Here is a 24,593-nt window from a genome sequence, read left to right as displayed (position 1 = left end):
TTCGAGCAATTTTATTTTCTTAATTAATTGTTTTACTAGGTAATAGATAATTGTAACCTATTAATTATCGAATGATTTCGATAATAAAATTTTTCATAATCGAGCGAATATCTCGAAAAATTAACTTACTACTAAGTGTTTTAGTTAAAAAGAAATTCGGGTGACAGACATTATCCTGTGGTTGGCTTTCCTCCAGTCTCCCCTAAACTATTATTGAAATTTAAAATATGCTTTTACTAAATCAATTGACAAACACGATAGCCTAATATTCGAAACATTTCGAGAATTAATATAGTAACAAAGTTTATATGAATTCCCATCTTGAATTTTTGTCAGTATCAAACAAGATATTTTATGTAATGGGTATTTTTTATACCAATACATGAACAATCACCTTTAGCATGTATATTTCAAAATTTATAAGAATGAATTACAAAAGATCCAAATTAACCGTAGGTGTATTTTTTTATTATTTATTATTATTAAGAAAAATCAGGGACCCAATAGCGTATCTTGCGATACACCATACTTAGTTTGAAGAACATACTAAAGTATTTATCGAGCCTAACAACTTGGGATCTATTATCTAAATAACGAAATAACATTTGAATTAAATCATAATATTTTTTCCTTTTCTAACTAAAATAGTGGTCGCGTTTGACAAATTCTCAAAATGATAGCAAAATGTAATACCTAAGTTATATTTCTAAAATAATAATTATCTCTCAACATTTTAAAGTAATATAAACAATAATAACATAATTTAAAGATATGATTGGAGCAATACAATTATTCTTTTTTTGAGAAGCGTTAAATCATTGATCCGCTGGTCAGTTCCACGTAATCGCTTCTGGGTGCGTTCAGATACTTTGAATCCCCACTATCCGCTCACTCATTATCACTTAATCACTAGGCTAACTCATGTGCGTGTGTGAGTGTGACGTGGTGTTCAATAGATAATAGAAAAGAAAGATAGTTAATTGTTAATCATATTAGCCAAATACGTCGTTGAATTTTCATCTTATATATTTCTTTGGTTATTTATAATATATATATTTGTGAATTATTGTTTTTCATTAATTATATTCTAAATTGTTTGGTCATGAATTGAATAAACGTTTCTAATTACGACGGTTTCTAAAGTAGGCTTTGACAGGTTGGTTATTCTTACGAGTGTTTTTACAGTGATAAGATTTTTGTACAACATATACGTAACTCTGGAAATCCTTGGGCCACTTCATAGATTAAATTGTGTCAAGTTCGAAAATCACAAACAATTTTTAAAATTTTGGATTAGGTAGAATTTAAAATGGAACAAAATTCAAGGTACAACTATTTTCATCAAAACCGTGAGTATATTTTTTAATTTTTTTATTGTTAAAACTATTATTTAATCTTTTTATTTGATATATTTTTAAATAAATTCAGCAAATTCTCTTGTTAATGGCCAGTCAACATTTAATCAGCCTTTTGAAAACTTCCAGTCCTCAAATCATTCGGGTAATCAACTTAAATATACACATTAATATATACATTTATAAATATAAAGAGTATTTAATTATGACTCACACAATAACTTTAAAAATATAAAATTAACATTATTTTTTCTTTTTGAAAGTTAATATTATCTTTTGTTTTTGGGAAGTTATCAAGTCTTTAATATAAAGGGTGAAGTTGATTAAACATTAATTATAAATGTTATAATAATTATAAACCTCCTTGTTATAAAATGCTAACATCTTTTAAAATAATAGTCTAAAAATTATCATCAATCTATCTTTCTTTAGATATACTATTTATTAGTTTGTAAATTGATTAAACATATATATATCCACTTTAAAGACAAAATTGATACAATTTTAAGGGAGAATGAAGGATGATAGGACTTAATTGTTTTTTAAAAATTATAGAACCTAGGATACTATAAACTTTGAAAAAGAAAAAATTATATTATGTTTTATTTATAATGTTAAAGAAAAATAATCATACTTTAATATTTATTTAATAGTATGATAGTCTTAGATAAGCAATCACTTTTTATGTATTTTTTAAATTTAATCTTTTCATTTTAAATAACAAATAATACTGTAAATTAATACATTATTTTGATATACTATAAAATTACAATTAAATTATTGTTATTTTATTTTTTTCTATTTTATATTTAATAGTATTAAGGTAATTTCTCAACATTTTGTAGAAATTTGTTCTTCTCTGGAGAAATACACATGAAAATATTTTCCACTATTTTCATGATAAAAAAAATTAATTTTAACAACTATTTCTGTCTTAGAAAAATCTACCTCCAAACCATTCCCATATTAAGGTTAATAAAAGTTTTAATTATAAAATTATACTATTTATTATTATTTTGTATATTTTCTTTATAAATTTTAAATCATATGAGTTTTTATTTAAGTATTGAGTATTAAGTATTTTTAATGTAATATTATTTTTGTTTATATTTTGTTGTTAGATTTTCTATTTATTTTTTTTTGTAAAAGAGAGAAAATATTTTTATATTCAAAATGATAAAAATGTAGTTTACAAAGTATTTACAAAGAAAAATATATGCTTATGATAAAAATAATACAATAAATCATTAAACTGAACAAATGTTGGCTAATAACCTACTTTTAAAGGCTTCATTTAAGTTTCTGATCATTTTATTTCTAGACTCCCAGCCTCTGGATGAGAAATTCAGAGAACCCATGATAAACCATAATTATTATCAAAATGAAAATTCTCAATCTTTGTCATTGGGATCACCGGGTACAACCGTCAAAAGGTTACCAGAAAATTCTCAAAGCATAGTTCCAGTAAGCTAATGTTCTATTTTATTTTAAATATAATATTTAGTTGACCGTAACATAATCTATAATTTAGTTTTTTTTATTTTTTATTAAATTAAAAGAAAATATATTTTTAATTATTTTGATGTATATAAAATAACTTCAACTATCTATTTATTTTCTTATTGACATTTATTAAGAGAGAATTTTGTTTTTCTAGTAAATAATTTGATTATAGTGATTCTAGTATTAGATAATCTTGAATTATAAGGTCATTTTCATAATTTATTAAATGAATCTTATTTTTTTATGATATGTTTACTGTTTTTGTTACAACATTAGTTCTTTGAACTTGTGTTTATTTTACATTTTATGCTTGAATATGCTAAACAAGACAGTTTTTTTATAGACTTTAAAACAGATACATGTTTTATTATGAAGCTATTTTTGGTGACTTTCATTATAATTTTTTCTTATTGATAACAGTATTATCAAAGTTTTTGTTTTTATCCTTAAACTATTTAATTAAATAGAATTATGTTTACATAGTAACATTTTTTATATCATTTAAAAAAATCAGCTTATAGTTTGATTTTCAATCAAATTTATAAATAAAAAGTTTAATTTATATTTTTAAAATTTTTAAACTAAACCTAATACCTAAAGTAAGGTTTGAAAATGAAATTGTTATAATATCATTATTTAAATATTTAAAATTATATCTAAATAACTTTTTCTCTGAAGATATATTGTTTTGTGTTTTTGCGTTTATAAATTTCAAATGAAAAAGAACTTTTCTTTAATTTTTGGTTGGAATTTTATCTAGAATTTTGACTGCAATATGCAAACTCTTAAATATAAATTCATGATGGTATGAATAATAATAGTTACCTCAGAGATAGTCTAAATATTTTTAATTAATTTAAAGATACATCACAACATTTTTATAATATTTAAATATATTTATTTAAAATTTTTGAATTCATAATTTTTAGATTTATTATGTTTCTTTAATACTAATAACTTTGAAGAGTATTAATATATATAAAAACTTATTTGTCTTAATCTTAAAATAATTTTAGTGATTAAATTATTTTATTTTTAAACGTAGGATGTCATAAGACTGGCTCAAAAAAACTCTGAAAATTACTCTAATAATCCAGACTATCAGTTGCAACCTCATTTAACAGGTTTACTAACTCAACAGCCCAAGCATATCCAAGAAATTCAACCGGTAGATAAACATTCTTCTTTTAGTGGATCAATATCAGCAAACATGAAAACAAATTATTTTGCTGTTAAGCCACCATACCCTCCAGAACCTAAAATCATAGAATATGACATGGATGAAACATCAACTGAAAGTTCGCCTCAACATACATCTTCATTATACTCAGAAAGTACTGATCAAGAGTCAGAAAGTGTTCCAACAAAGCCTTTGTACCCACAATCAACAAATCTTCAATATGTTGATACACATGTTTCTAAAGAATTTAATTCCTCAATTCCTCTAAATAAAAAATTTCCTGTTCCTAGTGAATTTGCTGATTTAGATATAAACAAAGATGAAAATGTTGATGATCACCAATCTATATTACAAAATGCATATAATCAGAATGACGATGACATTGAAGATATTCCTATACCGATGAATTTAAATGAGCATAGTAATTTAGAAAGTCAAAAAAATTTAGAAATACAATATGTTAATAATAATGATCATAAAACAGAAAAATTAGAAACAATTTCTAGTAAATCAAATAATATAAATTTAGTGTTGCCTAACAATGACAGTAAATTATTGTATGAAGATGGTGATCAACCTTTTTCTTATTTTAACAATATAGCATTTTTCAATCAGTCAACTACTACAAATCAGTCTAACATTGACAATTCGTATACCAAAACATTACCAAATACGACAGTAATGAATTTTGAACTGTCTGATACTCATCAAAAAAATTTAAAGTCAACAGAATTTCATCAATCTACTAAATTATCTCCCAAATTAACTATAAATACTGAAATGAAAAAAGATAGAACATTACAAAATAATAGTATAATTAATAAATTATCTGATACTTTCCAAAAAATTAATAGTGATAATACAAATAATGCAACCATGCAAAATGACAATATTTTATGTAATAATGTATTATCTAATTCTTTGGAATCTGTTAATCATGATTTATCAAAAGATGTGCAATCTAAATCAGATCATAAAGTTATACAACAGTTTTGTCCTAACAGTGTCCAATCTAATATATCTTCAACTTCTGATGTGACACCGTCAATCAAACCTAGTAATTCACTTTTATTTCAGAACAAAGTACCTCAATCTAATCAAACTACTTTTTCTAAAAAATTCTCCGATGATCAGTCAAATAAATTATTTTTTGAAAACAAAGAAAATAACAGTGATTCTCCAATGTTCACAAACCCAATTTTGACAGATTCTATAAACAAACAGAGAAATCATCAAGAAATCATCAAATTGGAAGATTTTAAAGTAGATAACTCTTATCCTATTGAAAATGAATCTATATTACATGATAATTTAAAATTAACTTCCACAACAAACAATCAATCAAATAAATTTTATATGTCAAATATAACTTCACAATCGAACATTTCAAATTTACCTACTGATCAGCGTATTAATTATACAAACAGTACAGAATCTCAAATGACTACAGAAAGTAATAATATACAACAACAACATTTACTGAAAACTAGTCAATATTTCAATTCAGATGGTGGTAAAAACCAAATGTTTTATCAAAATTCTCCTAATGTATCTTCCATTACTGATAACCTAAATATAAAAACACAAGTCATACCCAGTTCTTTTAGCCAAACTGCTGATAATGTAGCTTGTTTAAAATATAATTCTGAGAATTCTTTGTCAGAAACTTTACCAAATATTTCATCTCAAATACCTACTAATGAATTAAATAAATCAATATCACCAATTGATAGTACAAATTCTTCAAATTTGTCCAATACAATTCCTGATAAACTTCATTCTACAAACTTCTCTAGAGATTTGAGTATATCAGACAAGTCAAATACTATAGTTACACAAAATCAAAGTGAGTTGTGTATTACTACTTTAAATGCATCTTCACCTCCAAAAACTACGCAGTCATTTTTTAATCCATTAAATGATTGTGATACACTTTCCATTACTTCTTTTAATACTAGCATCCCTAATTCTACTTTACAAACCACTAGTGTTGCAACTTCAATCCCTATAAATATTCAATCAAACTCGTCTGAAATTAAATCATTGTGTTCATCAATTTCTTCAAACAACGAGCCTCTAAATAACCAAACACATTCGTCAGCATTTCAAAATATTTCTTCCCAGATAAATTCTTTAAGTCTTCAATCACAAGGAGCTTTTAAACCTCAAGTTAATAAGTTAACCATAAAGGCGGCTCAAACAGCTATAAATCAATCAACATCTCAAGTTCTGAATAGTCGACAAAATATGAACCCAACTCAAATTACAAATCAGTATCCTATCAAACAGTTTGACAATCAGTTTAAACCAATTGGGATACCTCCTGTTCAATCGCTAGTCAATAATATTACATTGCAACCTTTAAATAATGTACCTATTTTATCTAATACAAATTCTACTACTCAAGCAGAATCAATTAATTATACTTCAAATGTATACAATAGTTTCCCAAAACCTAGTAATATGCTGTCGGGTAGTAATTTAATTTCTCAACAAAATTCTAATCCAACAAAAAATGTTAATGCACAAAGTATCTCAGAGTCATTATTTCAAAACTCTTTTCAATCAGATATTAATCAATTTAAACCTATTGGTACTCAACTAACTCAACCAGCAATAAATCATTCGTTACAAGTTTTGAGCAATCAACCTAACTCCAACACATTTGAATCAAAGCAATCTACAATGGCGCAAAATTCTAGTTATCAATCTAAATTGTCAAATATGCCATCTGTTCAAACAGATGCCAATTATCACCCACAATTACTGAGTAATCAGTCATCTTTATTTAATGTTCCACCTCCTCAGTCTGGGCTCAATCAGTTTACTCCACAATCTTTAAATAATCAATTTAAATCAATAGAAAAATCATCTATTCAACCCATTATGCCTGTTCCTTCTTTAAATAATCAGATTTTTAAAAGTCCTATTTCTGCTGCTCCATCAACATTAAATAGTTTTATACCTATTAATAGCCAAACCACGCTAGTCAATAGTTCATCAGCAGCACTTGTAATTAATCAGAATGTGCCACTTATAAATAATAAATCAAAACCTTCTGGAATACTACCCGTTCAATCACCTAAAAACTTGTATTCTCAACAACCACATCTTAATAGAAATCAGCCTGAAATTAATTCGATGTCAGCAGCTCAGCTGCCTGTTAATAATTATCCAATGCAGTCAAGTATTAACAAACTAAAAGAATCACAGTTTATTGTATCCTCTAATGATAATATACTTCATAGTCAATATAGTGCACCTCAAAAATTAAATATACAAGAACCATCTCATTTAAGAACAAATCAATCTACTCTCCTTCCTCAACCTATCATAAATACAAAATATCCTAATCAAATTATTTCAAATGTTAATTCACAACCTTTATCAAGCAATTCACAGTTAAGTCAATCTAATAATTTAGGAATGTCTTTTAATTTGCCTCCTACAATACAATCACATCAACACCAAACACAACCTACAAGTTACAATCAAGTTCAAAGTTATAACCAAATGCCATTAGTTTATCCATCACAAAATGTTACATCTAAAGGATTTTCTCAACAAACCAATTTAAGTTGTTCTGGTGAAATGAGCTATCGTCAATTAAATAATTGTCAAGGACAAGATTATTACAATCAAGGAAATAACCCTTCGGTTATTCAACAAGGGTTTAGTGGAACATGGGTATTATATAATTTATATGACTTTACTGAAGAACAATGTTTAATGATTTTAGTATTTTAGGGTTATGACACTGTTGATTTGTTAAAAACGAGAGATATATTACAAGGTGAAAGGGTTCAACCACCAAAAATTAAACTTCCCCAAGGATATGCAAATTGTGACAACTGTTCACCAGAGTAAGATTTTTACGTTTTTTGTTGGGAATTTTTATCAATTAAAATAATTTTTTTGAATTTAGTATATTTCGTTGTACTTTAAACAAATTTCCTTCATCAAAAACATTACTGGACAAGAGTAGGTTACCCCTGGGTATTTTGATACATCCATATAAAGATCTCTCAGTAAGTCAAAATTAAAATATATTTTAATAACAATTTTTTCAAATAAAAATTTAAGGTAATGCAGTATTCTGTCTCAGGTATAGTATATTAAAAAATATACACAGGGTGTTCAGTAAGTAAAGAAACAGGTTTCTAAAAACATGTTCTTACTGAACATTCTGTATGTACAGGATAATTTTTTTATCATAACCCACTCAATTACTTGCAGAATAAATATAATTTAAACATTTTTTTTTGGTTATCTTTAGTTACACTTTATTCTTGAATTATTAACTATGTAATACTTTTTAGTTCATCCCTTATGCCTTGTAAGGATGTCAACTTTGTTTTTTTAATTGGGAACACATATTTTGAATTTAATAAAATGTTTGAGTTTTTAATTTAATAATAGTACATGGCATTTGAATTTTTAATATAACTTTATTTGTTTATTAGATATAAACATTTAAAGTTTCAAATTTTTGAGTTAATATACATGTATAATACACAATGGATTACAAATTCAGGTAGCTAATTGATTTTTTATGACATCGAAATATGCAGGTACACAGCATTAATATTAATGGTAGTAAGGCACCATTGTTGTGAGTTTATAAATACACTAACTGACAATACAAAAAGTAGGTTTATTGATAGTCAAAATTGATAATAAACAATCCCCGTGACTGTGACAGCAATGTCATAAAAAACCAATTAGCTACCTGTATTGTACAAAAAATAACCAAAAAAAAAAAACCTAGCACAGGGGGTTTGTGGCATAGTTGGATCAAGTATAATGATATCTGACAGTGACTAAAATCACTACCATAAAAAACACTTTGATGCAAATCTTTAGATAGTGTTTAATTTTTAAAAATTAGTAGATTATTCCAAAAGCAACATGATCTGCTATTTTCTTATTTATATCCTGATTAAGATAAAGAATGTTGAATGAAAGAGGGATATAAATATTATTTCTCATAAAAAAATTGTATTGATCCAAACACTTTTGAATAAGTTATAGCATAATAAGTTAAAAATGTAAAATACAAAATCAAGAATTTTCACAAAAAAATAGCATTTGGTTGCTATTTTCATTTTGAAGACACGATAAGTACGAAATTTTTTTTTCCCATAATAAAGTACATTACATTAGCTTTAATTTAAAATATATATAAAAGTGTCAGACTTTCTAGAACACTTTCAAGAGTTAAGTTGAAAAAGTACATTTTTTGTGAAAAAGTTGTCATTTTGAATCCCCCCCTGTAGGCAGGTAAACGGTCAGATTTATAAAAAAAAATATATCAAATGATACGTAAAGACATCATGCATCTATTAAAAAAAAAAAAATTATATTTATTTAGTCATTTTTAAAAAAGTTATGGCAGTTTTAAGTAAAAAAAATTGAAAAAATTTCTAAAATTAGCGATTTTTAAATTTGTAATTTTTTGGAGGTTTCCCCCATTTACGGGGAATGAGGGATATTTTTTCAATTTTTGAGGGTAATGTCTTCGACTAGATAAGATTTATGATCTTTTGACATATTGTTGAAAGAAATCTGTCCAGTGAGAGCTGAAAAAAAGTGGTAACAGACACAAATAAAAAAAAAACACATCATAGTAAAACCAATACCTTCTCACCTTCGCATCGAAACTAAAAATGTTTAAATTATATTTATTCTGCAAGTAATTGAGTGGGTTATTATGATATAAAAATCATTCTGTATAAATAATAAAATTAAATCCTAAGAGAAAATTTTTAACTTACTATTTATTTAGTTTATTTTCATTTAACTTAGCTATATCATGTCTTACCATCCATTAAATTGTAATATTATGTGTTAAATAGTATACATTTATATTTAAAGTAGTAGTCATCTTAAATATTATTATTTTTACTATTTATTATTAGCGTTTAACTGTTATACAATGTGAAACAATAACAAGATGTCGCAATTGTCGATCTTATATAAATCCTTTTGTCCAATTTATTGATAGTGGGCATTGGAAATGTAACCTTTGTTATAGAGTTAATGATTGTAAGTATATTAGAAGCTATGCAATAATCCTTTATAATAACTATTACTTATTTTTTTGTATTTTAAGTACCCGGAGAATTCCAAATCGACCCTTACACAAAAACTTTAGGAGATCCATCTAGGAGACCAGAAATTCAAAATGCTACAATTGAATATATAGCTTCACAAGATTATATGGTTGGTATATAAATTATATATTGTTGTTCTACTAATCGTTTCGTATATCACAATGCCATGCATCTACATTTTATGTAAATACATTTCATTATCATTAAAATATCATTTCAGTGATATTTTTTATTGAAATAATGTAAAATCTCCTTACGCATATGTTTGTTATAAGCGTTATATTTATAGATATTGTATTTGCTTTCCAAATATAAAGTTTTCCAAATCATAAACTATAAAATGTTTAGTAATCTCAGATAGTTTTTAGCTTTCCTGAAAAATAATGAAAATATAGATGTGTGGTATTGCCATTTTCCTAACTTAATATTGCATTGTTAAAATAAAATTTTATTTAAGGTAAGACCACCTCAACCAGCATTGTATTTATTTCTTTTGGACGTATCACGCCTGGCAACTTTAACTGGTTATTTAGAAATTGTTTGTGATCGAATTATGAATAAAATTATGTCTAATGACATTCCCGGAGATTCACGAACAAATATTGGTTTTATAACTTATGATTCATCTGTGCACTTTTATCAAATTCCAAGTAATGAAGGTGGACGACCAAAGCAACTTGTGGTTAGTGATATAAATGGTACGTATCTAACTTTTACTGTTATTTTAAAATTTGTTCTCTGTATATTCTTTATTATATCATCATGCATCCATGTATATGATGATGAAAACAAAAATCATAGTCAATTTTGAAAATTAATTTCAGATATCTTTTTACCTCTACCTGATGGTTTAATGGTGAATTTAGAAGAAAATAAAGCTGCAATTAAGGATTTATTAACAAATCTTCCTAATCAGTTCAGTGAATCATTTAATACTGGATGTGCATTAGGAGCTGCACTTCAAATAGCGTTTAAAATTTTAGCTCCACGAGGTGGGCGCGTTACAGTATTTCAAGCTTCTTTACCAAACTGTGGTCCTGGAAGTTTACAACCAAGAGATGATGGTAGTCCTCATTCTGGTGATCGTGTGTTGCATATGGCTCCATCTACAGACTTTTACAAGAAACTTGCTTTGGAATGCAGTGCAGAGCAAATTGCAGTTGACTTGTTTTTCATTTCAAATCAATACTTAGACATAGCTAGTATATGTAAGCTAATTAAGTTTATTATATATTATTTATGGCTTTTATTATTTTAATCTATTTTATTATTTTTAGCGGGAATATCCAAATTTTCAGCAGGTTGCATACACAATTTTACACAATTTGATAAAAAATCACCTTCAATTGTAACACGTTTTATCAACTGTTTTGATCGTTATTTGTCTCGTAAAATTGGATTTGAAGCTCTTTTGAGATTACGTTGTACTAGAGGTGTGGCTGTGCATTCTTTTCATGGAAACTTTTTTGTTCGATCTTCTGATTTACTTATGTTACCTAATGTTAATCCTGATAATGCATATGGTATGCAATTATCTATTGAAGATAATTTAGATGGACTATCTGTGGTGTGTTTCCAAGCAGCTCTTTTGTATACTTCTAGTAATGGTAATACATAATGATTTATTTTAGTTAGAGGATATGCTAAGATTTTTAGTATAATCTAATTTCAGCCGAACGTCGAATTAGAGTTCATACCATGTGTATTCCAGTAACTGATAATTTAAATGATATTTTTCAATATGCTGACCAACAAGCAATTACATGTTTGATTGCAAAAATGGGTAATCAATCTATTTTAAAAATTATTTAGAATTACTTTTTTACTTAGTATAAAAGTTTTATTTTACTTATAAACATTATTAATATACTGAAACAAAAGTAATGCATTGATATGTAACATTAAAATATTGTAACTTATTAATATTAAATCAATTTAATTAGCTGTGGATCGCAGTACAGAGAAATCACTGTCGGATGCAAGAGAAGCTTTTGTAAATGCAATTTCAGATTCACTTTCTGCTTATAAAACAGGTTGCAATTCAGTCAGTACATCTGGATCAATTTTAGCTCCAATAGCCTTGAAGTTATTCCCTTTATATATTCTGGCAACATTAAAACATGTAAATTTTATTAATTCAAAATTCTTATTAAGTTCAAGAAATTAAAGTTAAAAACTTATTCAAGTAATAACATGTTGATTGACAGATTGCATTCCGAACTAACCAACCTACCCGATTAGATGATAGAACTTTCAGTATGTGTCAAATGAAAAGTTTACCACTTTACAGTCTTATGCAGTTTATATACCCAAATTTGTATCCAATACATACATTAGAAGAACAAGTAGGAATATAATAAAAAAATAAATAAATTATATAATGATTAATTTAATTAAATTTTAGCCAAAAACAAATTATGAAAAGTTAACAGATGTCCCACTTCCTCCATTGCTACAATTATCTGCTGAAAGAATAGATTCAAATGGCATTTATTTAATGGATGATAGTGAAACATTAATAATACTAATTGGCCATAAGTGTTCAGAACAACTTGTTAACAAATTATTTGGATATGTTAATTTGAATTCAATGCCTGAATTAACTGTTAGTATAAAATAATTATAAAAAATATATATGACTATAATGTAAAGTGCTTTTTAAATTTACTAATGTAATTAATTTAATATATAATTATACAAGGTAATAACTCATAAAATTAAGTTTTTTTTTATTTTTATATTAAATTTTTTGTTTAATTTATTAATAATAGTAAAATTACTGCAAATATGAGACATTTGCCAATTAACTAATAATATCAAATTTTCCTTTAAGTAACATTAAAAATTAGTTTCAAAAATGTTTTTTTCAAAAAAAAAATTATGAGTCATTGCTTCTGAGGTTACTATATATTAGTGTTAATTAAATTTCAAATATTTAGTTTTTAACCTCTTGAATATGAAAACTGGATTTATTGTGTTAAAGGAAATGAAAACCTGTAACAAAATATTAATAAAAAAATATTGTTTAAGTTGTCATTTTATTTTTCAGACTCAAATCGCAGAAATTAATTCTAATGTATCATATTTGTTACGTACATTTATTTCTTATATTCAACACTTTAAACCATATCCTTTACCAATTGAAATAATTAAGTAAGTTTCTACTGTTTAATAATTATTTAATAGAAATTTCAAAAAAGTTTTATTTTAGAATATTAATGGGAATTATTATACTACTAAATAACATATACATCTAAAAAAAAAAAAAATAGGAAATTCTGTAATTTACTCAATGTTATTGATTTAAGGAACTAAAGTTCTTAGAATTTTTTTTGTAGAGTATATAGAGTGATTCATTTATCATGAACTAATGTATTAATAAAAAAAATAATTAACAATTTTTTATTGGTTTCTTTTAGTTCAATATTTATCTCAATTTATCAATTATCAAATATTTTTTATGTTTATTCTTTATTCCTTATAAGGGTGTAAACTTAAGTTTTTCAAATGGTAACATACATTATTAATTAGCTTATTTTTTTCAATAGATCATGATTTAATTAAGAGAATGACTAGTTGGTAACAACTTTTGGATCACTATTTCAGATATTATTGATATGTTAATATTTAGGTGGGAGGAAGGTATAGACCAGGAAATATCTAGTTATAATAATAGCACAACCTACTCTTTATCTCCAGTCATTACTTTATATTGTTAATAGTATCTAATAGTAGGTCAAAAGTTGATATCAACTAATAATTTTCTTAATTAGATCAATATTAATATTAATAAATAAAATAGTGTTGCCCTTTGAAAAATTTAAATTGACACACTTATAAAGTATAAAGAATGAACATAAAAAATACTTTGTCAATGCTAAATTGAGGAAAAAATTGAGCTAAAAGTAACCAATGGTAAATGTATTAATATTATTTTTATTTTTTCATTAATTGAGTAATTTATGAGTTAATCACCTGTATAGTAGCATAAAAATATTTTTCATTTTATTTTAAACCACATACCTCCTTCTAACAATCTATACTGTCAGTTTTAACAGATTAATAAGTTTTCCAGTCATTTTTTTAAATTTTGTACTGGTTGTTTATGTGTTTGGAATAAATTAAAAATATTACTAAAAAAATATTAAATACTATTCTATTTAATATTTATTACAAACAATTGATAAAAAAAAGACCCTTTATTTACTTATTAAAAAACATTATAACTTAATGACTTATTAAGTAAGTTTAGAATAATGTTTTTGTGTTTATCAAAAAATAAACTTTTAGACATATTTATTTTTGCTTTAAAAATGACTTATATTAAAAGAAAAAAAATTGAATGTTTGACTAAAACCTAATTATAACCAAAAAGTTGATAAAATATTATAATTTGTATGTTTTTCTTTAGGTTTTTGGAGCTAAAAATGTATTATTAAGTGGTCGTGTCTTATGAGTCACACTGACATCTAATAAATTAAACTTTTATGATGTAATAGTTTAAATTTAATTACAACTATTTTATTTTCAGGGACAACGGACCCCACAAACTACGATTTTTTAGTCGTTTAGTTGAAGATAAGTTTGAATCAACTATGTCATACTATGAATTCTTACAAAGACTTAGTCAACAAATAAGATAGTTAATGTGTTTATTATAATTAAATTTGAATGTTGGTTAAACAAAAAACTATCACCATGTATTTGACCAAAAATTATGTTTAGCTCTTATACATATATAAAAATGTTGAAGATAACTCTAGATATTTGTTTTTATATTATTATGTATTACGCAATTTTTAATTGAATTATACAGAAAACATAAAAAAAATTATTTGTAAATTAAAAAATAAAATACTTCTATTGTACCATATAATATTATTATGTAAAGTAAAAAAAATTGTTTTTAATGGTAAGTATGTTATTATGGTTTATTATTTATTTATTTTGAATTGTTTTATAATTATAATAAATACTATGTTTATTTTACTTTGATTTTTATTTATTTTGATCAAAAAATGTTTTATTTAAATATATTCTCTAGTTGATTATAAAATTAGTTGGGCTATATTATTTTAAAATTGTTCTTATAATTTATTCCTTAATTTAATTCTCATAAAGTTGTAATCAAATGGTAAATGAGTATTACTATTGATATTGGTAATTTATTATTTATAAACATTAAAAAATATAAAATTTTCAATTTTCAATTTTTAAATTATATCTTTAAAATAGTTATAAATATGAGACGCTAAAATATCATTTCTATATGAACAGTTTTTGTTTATATCAATAAAATAATCATTTTAGACTTCAGTATAGATAAAACTTTTAACAGATTTTTTTTACTTTAATAGTCAATTACTCAGAAAATTTTCATAAGATTTCTTAAGAAATTATTTATACATTAAACATTAATAACTATCGTTAAAAATATTAATTTTTGTGTTCTAGTTTTAAACTCATATCATAAAAATAAGGTCCTTAGTATAGAATTAATGTCTAGCTTCTACACTAGGGAAAAATTATAAATTAAAGTTAACTAGTATCAACCAAATTTTATAAAATTAAAGCCATAATTTATAAAACATTTATTATCATTTAAATCGTACAGCCACATTTATAAAAACCCATTAAAGTGAGGACGTAGCATAGTAGGGATAAGTATACTTATTTAAATATATATATTAATATTAAAATCACTATTATATTAAAGGCTTCAATGCAAATTTGTAGATAGTGTTTAGTTTTTAGAAGGAATTGTGGAATAATTAGAAAAGCAACATCAACTACTTTTTCCTTACTTACATCCTGATTACAAATTTTATGATTTATTAATGTAAACATTAATAAATGCGTTTTAAATGCGCATTATTTCTAGAACATTTCCAAAAGTCAAGTTTAAAAAATAAATTTTATGTGTAAAAATTAACTCCTCCCTGTGGTAAGATATGGGGTTAGATTTTCAAAAAATGTATACAAAATAAATCTGAAATATTAAGGTATTTATTTATAAAAAAAAATATGATCAGTTAATTTTTTAAAAAATTATGATAATTTAAAAAAAAAAATATTTCATATTATAAATTTTAGAAATCATAATTTTTGGGGGTTTTTCTCCATTTACAAAGAAAGAAGGAATTTGTTTCTATTTTCGAGAGTAATGTCTTCAATTAGATACGATTTGTAATCTTTTGATGTATTGTTGAATAAAGTCGGTCCACTGATAACTGAGAAAGTGGCGACAGACACAAAAAAATAACACATAGTACACATCAATACCTTCCCAGTGTTGAGTTGAAGCTAAAAACATAATGTGTTTAACAAAATTATCACAGTTGGAAAACTGTATTAATTTTTATAAGATCGATTTACGAGGTATTGAATTAGAGTCGATGATATTATATGGGAAAAATATAAATAAAGTAACTATTACTTCGTTTATTATAATTAATATAAATTTTGAATGAAAGTCGTAATTGCTTTTTCGATTCCTCTCGAATTATAAAAGACCTTAATTGAGACAATTTTACTTTTGAGATTAGATAACCTCTGTGATTTCTTACCATAGCGGTAAACTTTTTTGATAGTTAAGACGACAACAATCTCATTTCTTTCTTTTGGCTAACGATGACACAACTAGATTGCCCACTGGTTGAAACTTAAACTGGTTTTAATTTATTTCGCAGTCATAAAACATCACATGTTCCGGATTTCAGTGATGTTTAAGTATAAGGATATATAGTCAGATGTACTATAAAAACATTATCATTCAGTCATTATTTTTTATTGATTGAGCAACATGAAGTCCGTAAGTATTTTTTTATACTGACGAAATATTGAATATTTGAATTTTACTATGTAGTTATTAACAAGTTCAAGAAATAAACTGTTTACAGGCCAATTGGCGTAAGCGACATTTTATAAAAACTATTTAGATTAGTTTAATGAAAACGAATGTGTTGAATCAATAAATTACTTTCATTTTTTTAGGAAAAAAAATGTGTTGATAAAAATATGGCTTACGCCAATTAGCCAACAAAAAGCGATATAACAGTTGATTTATATTTTATTATAAAAAAAATACCACTGCGTTTCTGTCCCTTGGTTAGTTATTAGTTTTATCTTTGCTAATTAGTCTTTTTAAAATATTTAGATTACAGTTATAATTGTTTTGGTTGCCATAGTTTTTGTTGTGGCAGATTCCGCCAATGAATCACTTAGTCCAGAAAAACGTAGTTTTAGTGAAGAATTCAGTTCTTCTGAGATAGGACCAAGTGTTAGTTCTCCTTCTGGATTGAACTCTGGTCATAGTCTTGCTACTACTTATGAATCATTGTATGAACGAAATAATGGTGGTAATTCATTAGCTGTTCCATCTACAGTAGGAGTAGCTGATGATACTTCCATCATTGGAGTTGTTTCTATTCCTACCACTTATTCAGTATCTACTCCTACTTCATATGCTATAACTGCACCAGTCCCATTACCCACTACGGGTCCGTTAATTCAGATATCTAAAGAAGTGTTTGTCATTAATCGTCATGCCCAGCCAGTATCTTCCCCGTACCCAGTTCCAATACAAAGAAATGTTGCCATACCTATTCCATCGCCAGTTCCTTTCCCTATTGATCACCCTTATGCTGTCCGAGTGGCCGCTCCATATCATGTTCCAGTAGAAAAACCAGTTCCTTATAATGTTAACAAACCAATTCCCCAACCAATTGCTGTTCCTGATCCTGTGCCAATTATTCAAAATGTTCTTTTTCCAGTATTTAGGCCATTCCCTATACCCGTAGTCAGTCGTATTCTAGTGCCTGTTGTTACACCAATCATCAATCAAGCTTCACAACCAACTATAACTTCAGCATCAGTTTATAATTCATCATATCCCGCTTCATCTGCTATTCCTAGTGGATATGGTCCTTACACTTTTTACAGTGGATATGGATTAGACACCTCCAGTTATTCTTCTTCTTCCTATAGCTCGTACAATCCATCAATATCATCTTTACCTCACGGATCAAATTATAGTCCATCTTTGTCATCGTATGGATCATTATACAGTCAACCATTATCTCCTGATTCTTCTTTATATAGTTCCTCAACTTCTTATGACAGTTCAAAATATGGTAGCTGTAAGTGGACTCCAATTTACAAACACAATACGGATGATAAATAATAAAGTACCTTGCTAGTCTAAATAATATTTACCTGTTACTAATTTTAATTACATTAAACATTTTGTAAATATAATGTTATGTTTTTTTATTACTTAAAAATATAAACATTTTGGTTAAATTGTGTGAGTATTTCCATAATTAAAAATTAGCGTTTATAGACCTTGAAAATCTGTTCAACCGGGCATTAATGCTCGGATAACGTTGAATAATGAAATTTGTGTGTTAATTAAAAATCTTAATAGTAGTTTTGGGCCCAGTATACTTATATATTACAATGGCAAGTAATAGATATTGTATCAAACTAAGAAATTGTATACCACGACGTCCTTGTAGTATTCAATCAATTTAAACGACTAGATTCATTTTTTTTTTCTTATATCATTCACTTTTGTGTTCAAAATAGTTTCAAATTCATCACCAGTCAAACTGAAACCACTATTAAAAGTGTACTATACACTATGCATATAATTTACTATGTTGTTTATTGAAAATCAAAAACATTATTTAAATTTTGTTTGAAAAAAAAAAAATTGCAGAATCGAAATAAAATTAAGTAGTAACAAAAAATATTACACGTATAGAAAATAATATATGAATGACTAAATAGTTTTGGTTGTTTTATACACTTTCAATAAGTAACGGAATTCAGGGTAAAATAAAAATCAAGTTTAAAAAATAACATATTAATATTAATAAATATTAACATATATATTTTTAATTCTATTTCATCCTACACATGTGAAGAGTTAATTTTCTAAAAAATTTTGTGTTGTAGACATAAAGATTTCATTTTGTCCTATAATAAGGGCAAAATTAAACATTTTCTCAATTAAAAAATTGTAATTTGTATTTAAATATGAATTCCTAATTAAAATTTAGATTATATTCTGTGAAGCTATGTAAAATGTGTCATACATTGGTATTTAATTGATTTAATTAATTTTATTAGGTAAAAAGTTATAATTGTTCAACTCATCTATTTATTTTCTTAAAATAATTAGCATATTTTGGAAAAAATAACTAAAATCTATTAACAGAGATAAATTTACAAAGTTGTCTAAAGGAGTGGACCCTTTTGGACAACAATATTGATGCATTACAAAGTATAAAAGATAAAACACTGATACATATTGTTATCTGTTACTAAAAATTGCCATAAAAACTATTATAATTTTAAATAAACTAAAATGCATCAATATTAATACCTTATATAATAAAAATTTGTGGTTAATATTATTAAAAGTTAATACCACGGTTTGGGACATAATAGCAAAGTAGCTATGTTATCGGACTTTTTTTCTTAAAGTTCCCTTTTATTATTATTATTTTAATTTAATTACATTTAACGTCCTCTAAAAAAATTATTACTTGTACTAGAGAACATGAGAAAAGCTGCATAGTCCAACGCAATGGAATCCAACCCGGTCCATATGCACTGAGATTATAACACACGTAACCTAAAGAACTAGCTAAGCAAGCTACCTAACCTCTATACACACACATATGTATATGAAACCATTTTCTTAAAATTGTTCTTTGCCTATGAACAATTATTGTATTAATAAATAATATAGGTACTTCAATAATATTGGGTATGTTAAACTTAGTCTCTACAAACCAATTTTTCGAAACTTACAATTGTATTATTGATTTCAATCATTCACAAATATTCGACTGTTCAGACAATAAATTAGTTTCCCCTCTTTGTCAAAACATTACTTTCTTTTAACGCAGGACAAAAAGGACCTCGGTGATGTAATCGCGAAAAAATGAAATTTTCACGGTTCTTAAAAGTTTTATTTCGTGATTATTTATAATAGACACTTGTTTCCTAGATAGAAATAGTTGCAGTAAAGATTTCCTTCAAAGAATTTTAAACATGAAATTATTAGTGAGTATTTTATTTTAAGTAATATTTAATGTTAAAATGTATAAAAGTTTATAAAAATTTACATTTTTTTTTTTTATATTTTTAATATAATTATTAATCTATGATTAAATTATTATGCTTATATTTATAGTCGTATATAAAAAAAATAAATATTAAATGTTATTATTAATTACTACTATTATTATTAATATCAATTATATACAAATATTTTTATATTTGGATTTTAAACATAAAGAAAATAGCCCAAATTAAAATAAAATAAACTATTTTATGAATTAATTTAACTTATTTAATGATAGTAAATAAGGAAACATAATTTAAATATAAACATTTTTTCTCAAATTTAATTATGTTCGGACTTAAAAATGATTGTAATTTGTAACTAAAGTTATTTAAAAAATATACAACTATATAATATTAAAATCCTAAAGTCTTAAAGTTAATTTTTTTTGATATTAAACACTTTTGAACAAATTATATTCAAAGGTTTGGTTTAATTAAATATTTTATATTTAAATGGGTCAAATTAAATTTAATATATTTATTATAATTAAACCTTATGTAATTTATTTTAAGTTAACCAAACGTGTCTCCTTGTCATGTTTTCTTCGTGTAACTACCTGTCACAGATAAAAACAGAATTTTCATTGTTAGTATAAACATAACTATATTTTGAAATAACTTTTTATGTGAAAAATCAATGGATAAAGCAAATATTTTTTCTTTAATAATAAATTGTTTTGTTTAACCAGAATCCAGCCTTACATAATATATTAAGATGTTTTCAATGGAGTACTATTAAAATTTATATTTTGCTCCAATAATCTTTCAGATTTTATCAGTTGATTAAACTTAAAAAATCTATAAACATTTTTAAAAAAATATATTTTACGATAATATTTTTTTACAATATACTAATCAAGGAAGAGACCGACAATTGACGTGCTCATTACTTTAAAACCTTTAATTTTTTTTATTTAATTTTGGGAAACCAAGATTTAGCTAAGAAAATAAATTTTTATATGAGTAAATAAATTTTAAGAAGTTATCATACTTTAAAAGTAACCTCAATATTTGTATTCAATCTGATCGTTTTGCTTATTTAATTCTATATTTTAGAAATTAATGACTTTACAGATTTAAAACTTTTTGATAGTGATTAGGTATAGCGAGTATTAATTGTCGTTTAATATTATATTTATTACAATGGTTATTTATGAAATATAACGATGGTAGTATTATTGAATGCTCGTCATTATCCTAATGTTAATTTTTGGTTAAGATTTGACTCTTAAATATCATTATACAATCCGAATTTTTCTTGATATTATTTCTTATGTACAGTAACGACTCAAAGACTAAATTCTTGACACATTTGTTTACAGATAATAACATTGCTTTTGTGTTTGTGTTTGACTGATTGTTTGTGCAATAACACCAATTTAAAAAATGAAGAAAATTCTAGAAATTTAAAAACGGCTAAACAAAGTACTGACCATTATTATTCAGAGGCATCGAGTGTGTCTGGCGTTGGAACATTTGGTGTTCCAACGATACCATTTGGTTCACGAGATGTAAGATTTGACCGGCCCACTTTTTATCCAACATCATATGAGAGTCCAGTGACATATCCAGTTAATTACAATAGACTTGAACCGTACCCGACACCTTTCGATCGCCCTCTTTCTTATCCGATTACGGTTGACCGATTGATACCGTACCCAATACACGTGGAAAAACCTTTGCCTTACCCGGTCCAGGTCGATCGTCCGGTACCCTATCCCATCCACGTAGAAAAGCCAATGCCATATCCGGTGCACGTGGACCGACCATACCCAGTGACAATCGACAAGCCCGTACCGTATCCCGTTCACGTTCCCTATAAAGTGTCAGTGCCTGTCGATAGGCCATATCCCGTGCACGTACCGATTCCTAAACCATATCCGGTTGACAGACCAGTTCCTTTCGCGGTGCAAGTGCCTGTCCAAGTACCTGTAGTACAACAGGTCCCCTATGAAGTGTCCAAGCCTTATCCTGTTGTAGTCACCAAGCCAGTGATGGTACCACAACCAGTACTCTGGGAAAAACCATCTCTATACCCAGTGTATATTGATAGGACTGATCCACAGACAGCAGCATGGGGAAATTCACCTAACTACATAGGAGTACCAGTGTTTAGCAATCGTGACTACCCGTACGGTTCAACATCTGGCTATAATATAGGAGTAAACCACGCGTTAACTGGACTCGGAGCGAATAAAAATCTGAGCGGAGGAAGTCAACTGAGTATAAACAACGTGGCCAGTACCTTAATGGGTAATGCGTATAACACGATGCAAGGACTGATAAGTCCTGGTGGCAGTTTTTCGGGATATGCTTCAGGACACAATAGTTATTTGGGGCCAAAGACTTCGGGATTCACGGCCAATATCAATAAGTAATTCGACAATACTATTGTTATTTAAGTATTCGAAGAAAACATCTTTATAACCATAGAGACGAATTAAACGCATCTCCTCGATTTTGTACTGTACATAAGTATGACATGTAATGAGTGTCCCGTGATTATTAAACGAAATTTAGAATTAAATATTTTAAATTAATATTATAAAAGTCGATTATTTTTCGTATGATTAGTGTGACAAGCATATAAAACTAAAAGCTTAAATAAATAAATGAAATATATGTATATCCATTTTTTACATCTATTATAATAACAATGCATCTTTATGCCCTTCACTTTCCGTTTTATTTCTCATAGATACAATGAAGTAGTCCACCGGTTAGTTAGTGTCTTTCGGCCGATGACCCAACAGGTCATAATCATTGCGCAACAGCTGTACCACGATGTGTACTCGACTGTAATTGAACTTCGTATAGAGTACGATGTTCATTATTAAAGCTATGCGATCCATTTTTAAGCCATACATATTCAACGTGTATATTGACCATGAATTGCATCGATCTCTTGGTTGAGTACCGAACAATGTGAAGAATGAAAGAAAACATTTGTATTGTGTAATGTAAATATTAATGCAGCAATGATGCATTCTGGCTGTCAGAGTCGATCAACGATTTTGTGTTCTTATTAATTTTCGTTTGTCAAACTATATGTTGAGTATATGCTAGTAACATTTGTATTGTTCAAAGTCTGAATATTTTTCTACATAATAATAAATTAGAATATTTTTATAAGTTTAACGACAAGTTTAAATAGAAAATTGTACGGTTAAATGAACCATTCTGTATAATGGACATAATTGATAATTTAGGGTTTGCTTTTTTTTTTTTGAATTGTTATTTTATCATTTTAAAACATATTTTTTATATTACTGCATAGAAGATCAAGAAGCACAATATTTTTATTTAAAAGATCTATCAAAACATTATTTTCCTCTAAAAAAAAATCAACGTATGACGAATGAAATCAGCTTTTGAAATCTCCTGAATAATTAAAAAAATTTCAAAAATATAGTATAACTGTCACAAAATGTGAAATAAAGCAATTAAATTTTCGTCTCTAGAGGTTTATTTGATTGTGAACGAATTTTTAAAACATTTTTTATTATAGTTTTATCTTTATCTAACAGTTTGATCACATGAATAATATATTACTTAATGTATTAAAATTTTAAAAAATTTCTCAAATTAAATTAAAAACTTCGAGTTTTATTGTTAAAAACAAATTTATTTGATTTCAAAAATAGGTTTTAAATCTAATTATGAAGTTTAATCACTATATTTGCGATTGAATTATAGTTACTGTAACGTTATGTTACTACAATCTAAAAGATAACGCGGAATCATCGAATATTATATTTCTAGTACCTGCAGTATAAATTCTCCAAATTTTCAAAAACCAAACTAAAATATGGAAAAAAATTATTAATAATTATTAAGTGCTCTCTCGATTTATTAGGCACAATGAGAGCATTATATGTCGTATAATAATAAGTCTTTGGAACAAAAAATTGTATTGATCTACACATTCTTCAAAAAATTGTAGTAGTATAATGTTGAAAATATAAAATTGACAATTTAAACACAAAAATACGTTTTTGCATACGGTTGCCGTTTTCACTACGAAAACAATTTTTTTAAAATTTAAGTATATTACTTAATCTTTAATCCAAAAAAATATATTGAAGATATAGTACTGATTTGGTTAATATTCGTGAGTTAAATTGAAAAAGTTCACTTTTTGTGCAAAATTAGCTATTTTTAATCCTCTCTAAGAACAGGTAAAGAGTCAGATTTTTAAAGAATATACTTAATAAAAGAAAAATGCCTAAGATATTTATATAAAATAATTATTATCTTTCATAAATTTTTCAAACAGTTTTAAGTAAAAGTGTTAAAAAAATGTCA

General features: G+C 26.0%; 2 protein-coding genes across 3 annotated transcripts; both read left to right on the top strand.

Annotated features, from left to right (window-relative positions):
* Positions 1-943: 943 nt before the first annotated feature.
* Positions 944-15,140, top strand: LOC126904020 (protein transport protein Sec24A). 2 transcript variants are annotated; one of them, XM_050682649.1, is made up of 17 exons: positions 944-1,349; positions 1,429-1,500; positions 2,677-2,819; positions 3,904-7,725; positions 7,786-7,901; positions 7,964-8,066; positions 9,957-10,083; positions 10,151-10,260; positions 10,609-10,849; positions 10,976-11,359; positions 11,429-11,758; positions 11,824-11,934; positions 12,095-12,273; positions 12,359-12,496; positions 12,556-12,756; positions 13,201-13,304; positions 14,683-15,140. In XM_050682649.1, exons 1-17 carry the CDS (start codon positions 1,310-1,312, stop codon positions 14,792-14,794), a joined length of 6,333 nt encoding a protein of 2,110 aa, XP_050538606.1. In that variant the 5' UTR covers positions 944-1,309; the 3' UTR covers positions 14,795-15,140. The 2 variants fall into 2 exon arrangements, with proteins under 2 accessions (XP_050538606.1, XP_050538607.1); XM_050682650.1 differs by lacking the exon at positions 1,429-1,500.
* Positions 15,141-16,953: 1,813 nt separating this feature from the next.
* Positions 16,954-22,879, top strand: LOC126903853 (uncharacterized). The gene is made up of 4 exons (XM_050682364.1): positions 16,954-16,962; positions 17,308-18,331; positions 20,155-20,225; positions 21,611-22,879. Exons 1-4 carry the CDS (start codon positions 16,954-16,956, stop codon positions 22,664-22,666), a joined length of 2,160 nt encoding a protein of 719 aa, XP_050538321.1. The 3' UTR covers positions 22,667-22,879.
* Positions 22,880-24,593: the final 1,714 nt, after the last annotated feature.

This window comes from Daktulosphaira vitifoliae, unplaced genomic scaffold, assembly GCF_025091365.1.
Source record: "Daktulosphaira vitifoliae isolate Bord-2020 unplaced genomic scaffold, ASM2509136v1 Scaffold_4, whole genome shotgun sequence".
Lineage (NCBI taxonomy): Eukaryota > Metazoa > Arthropoda > Insecta > Hemiptera > Phylloxeridae > Daktulosphaira > Daktulosphaira vitifoliae.
This window is presented reverse-complemented; position numbering and strand designations above follow the sequence as displayed.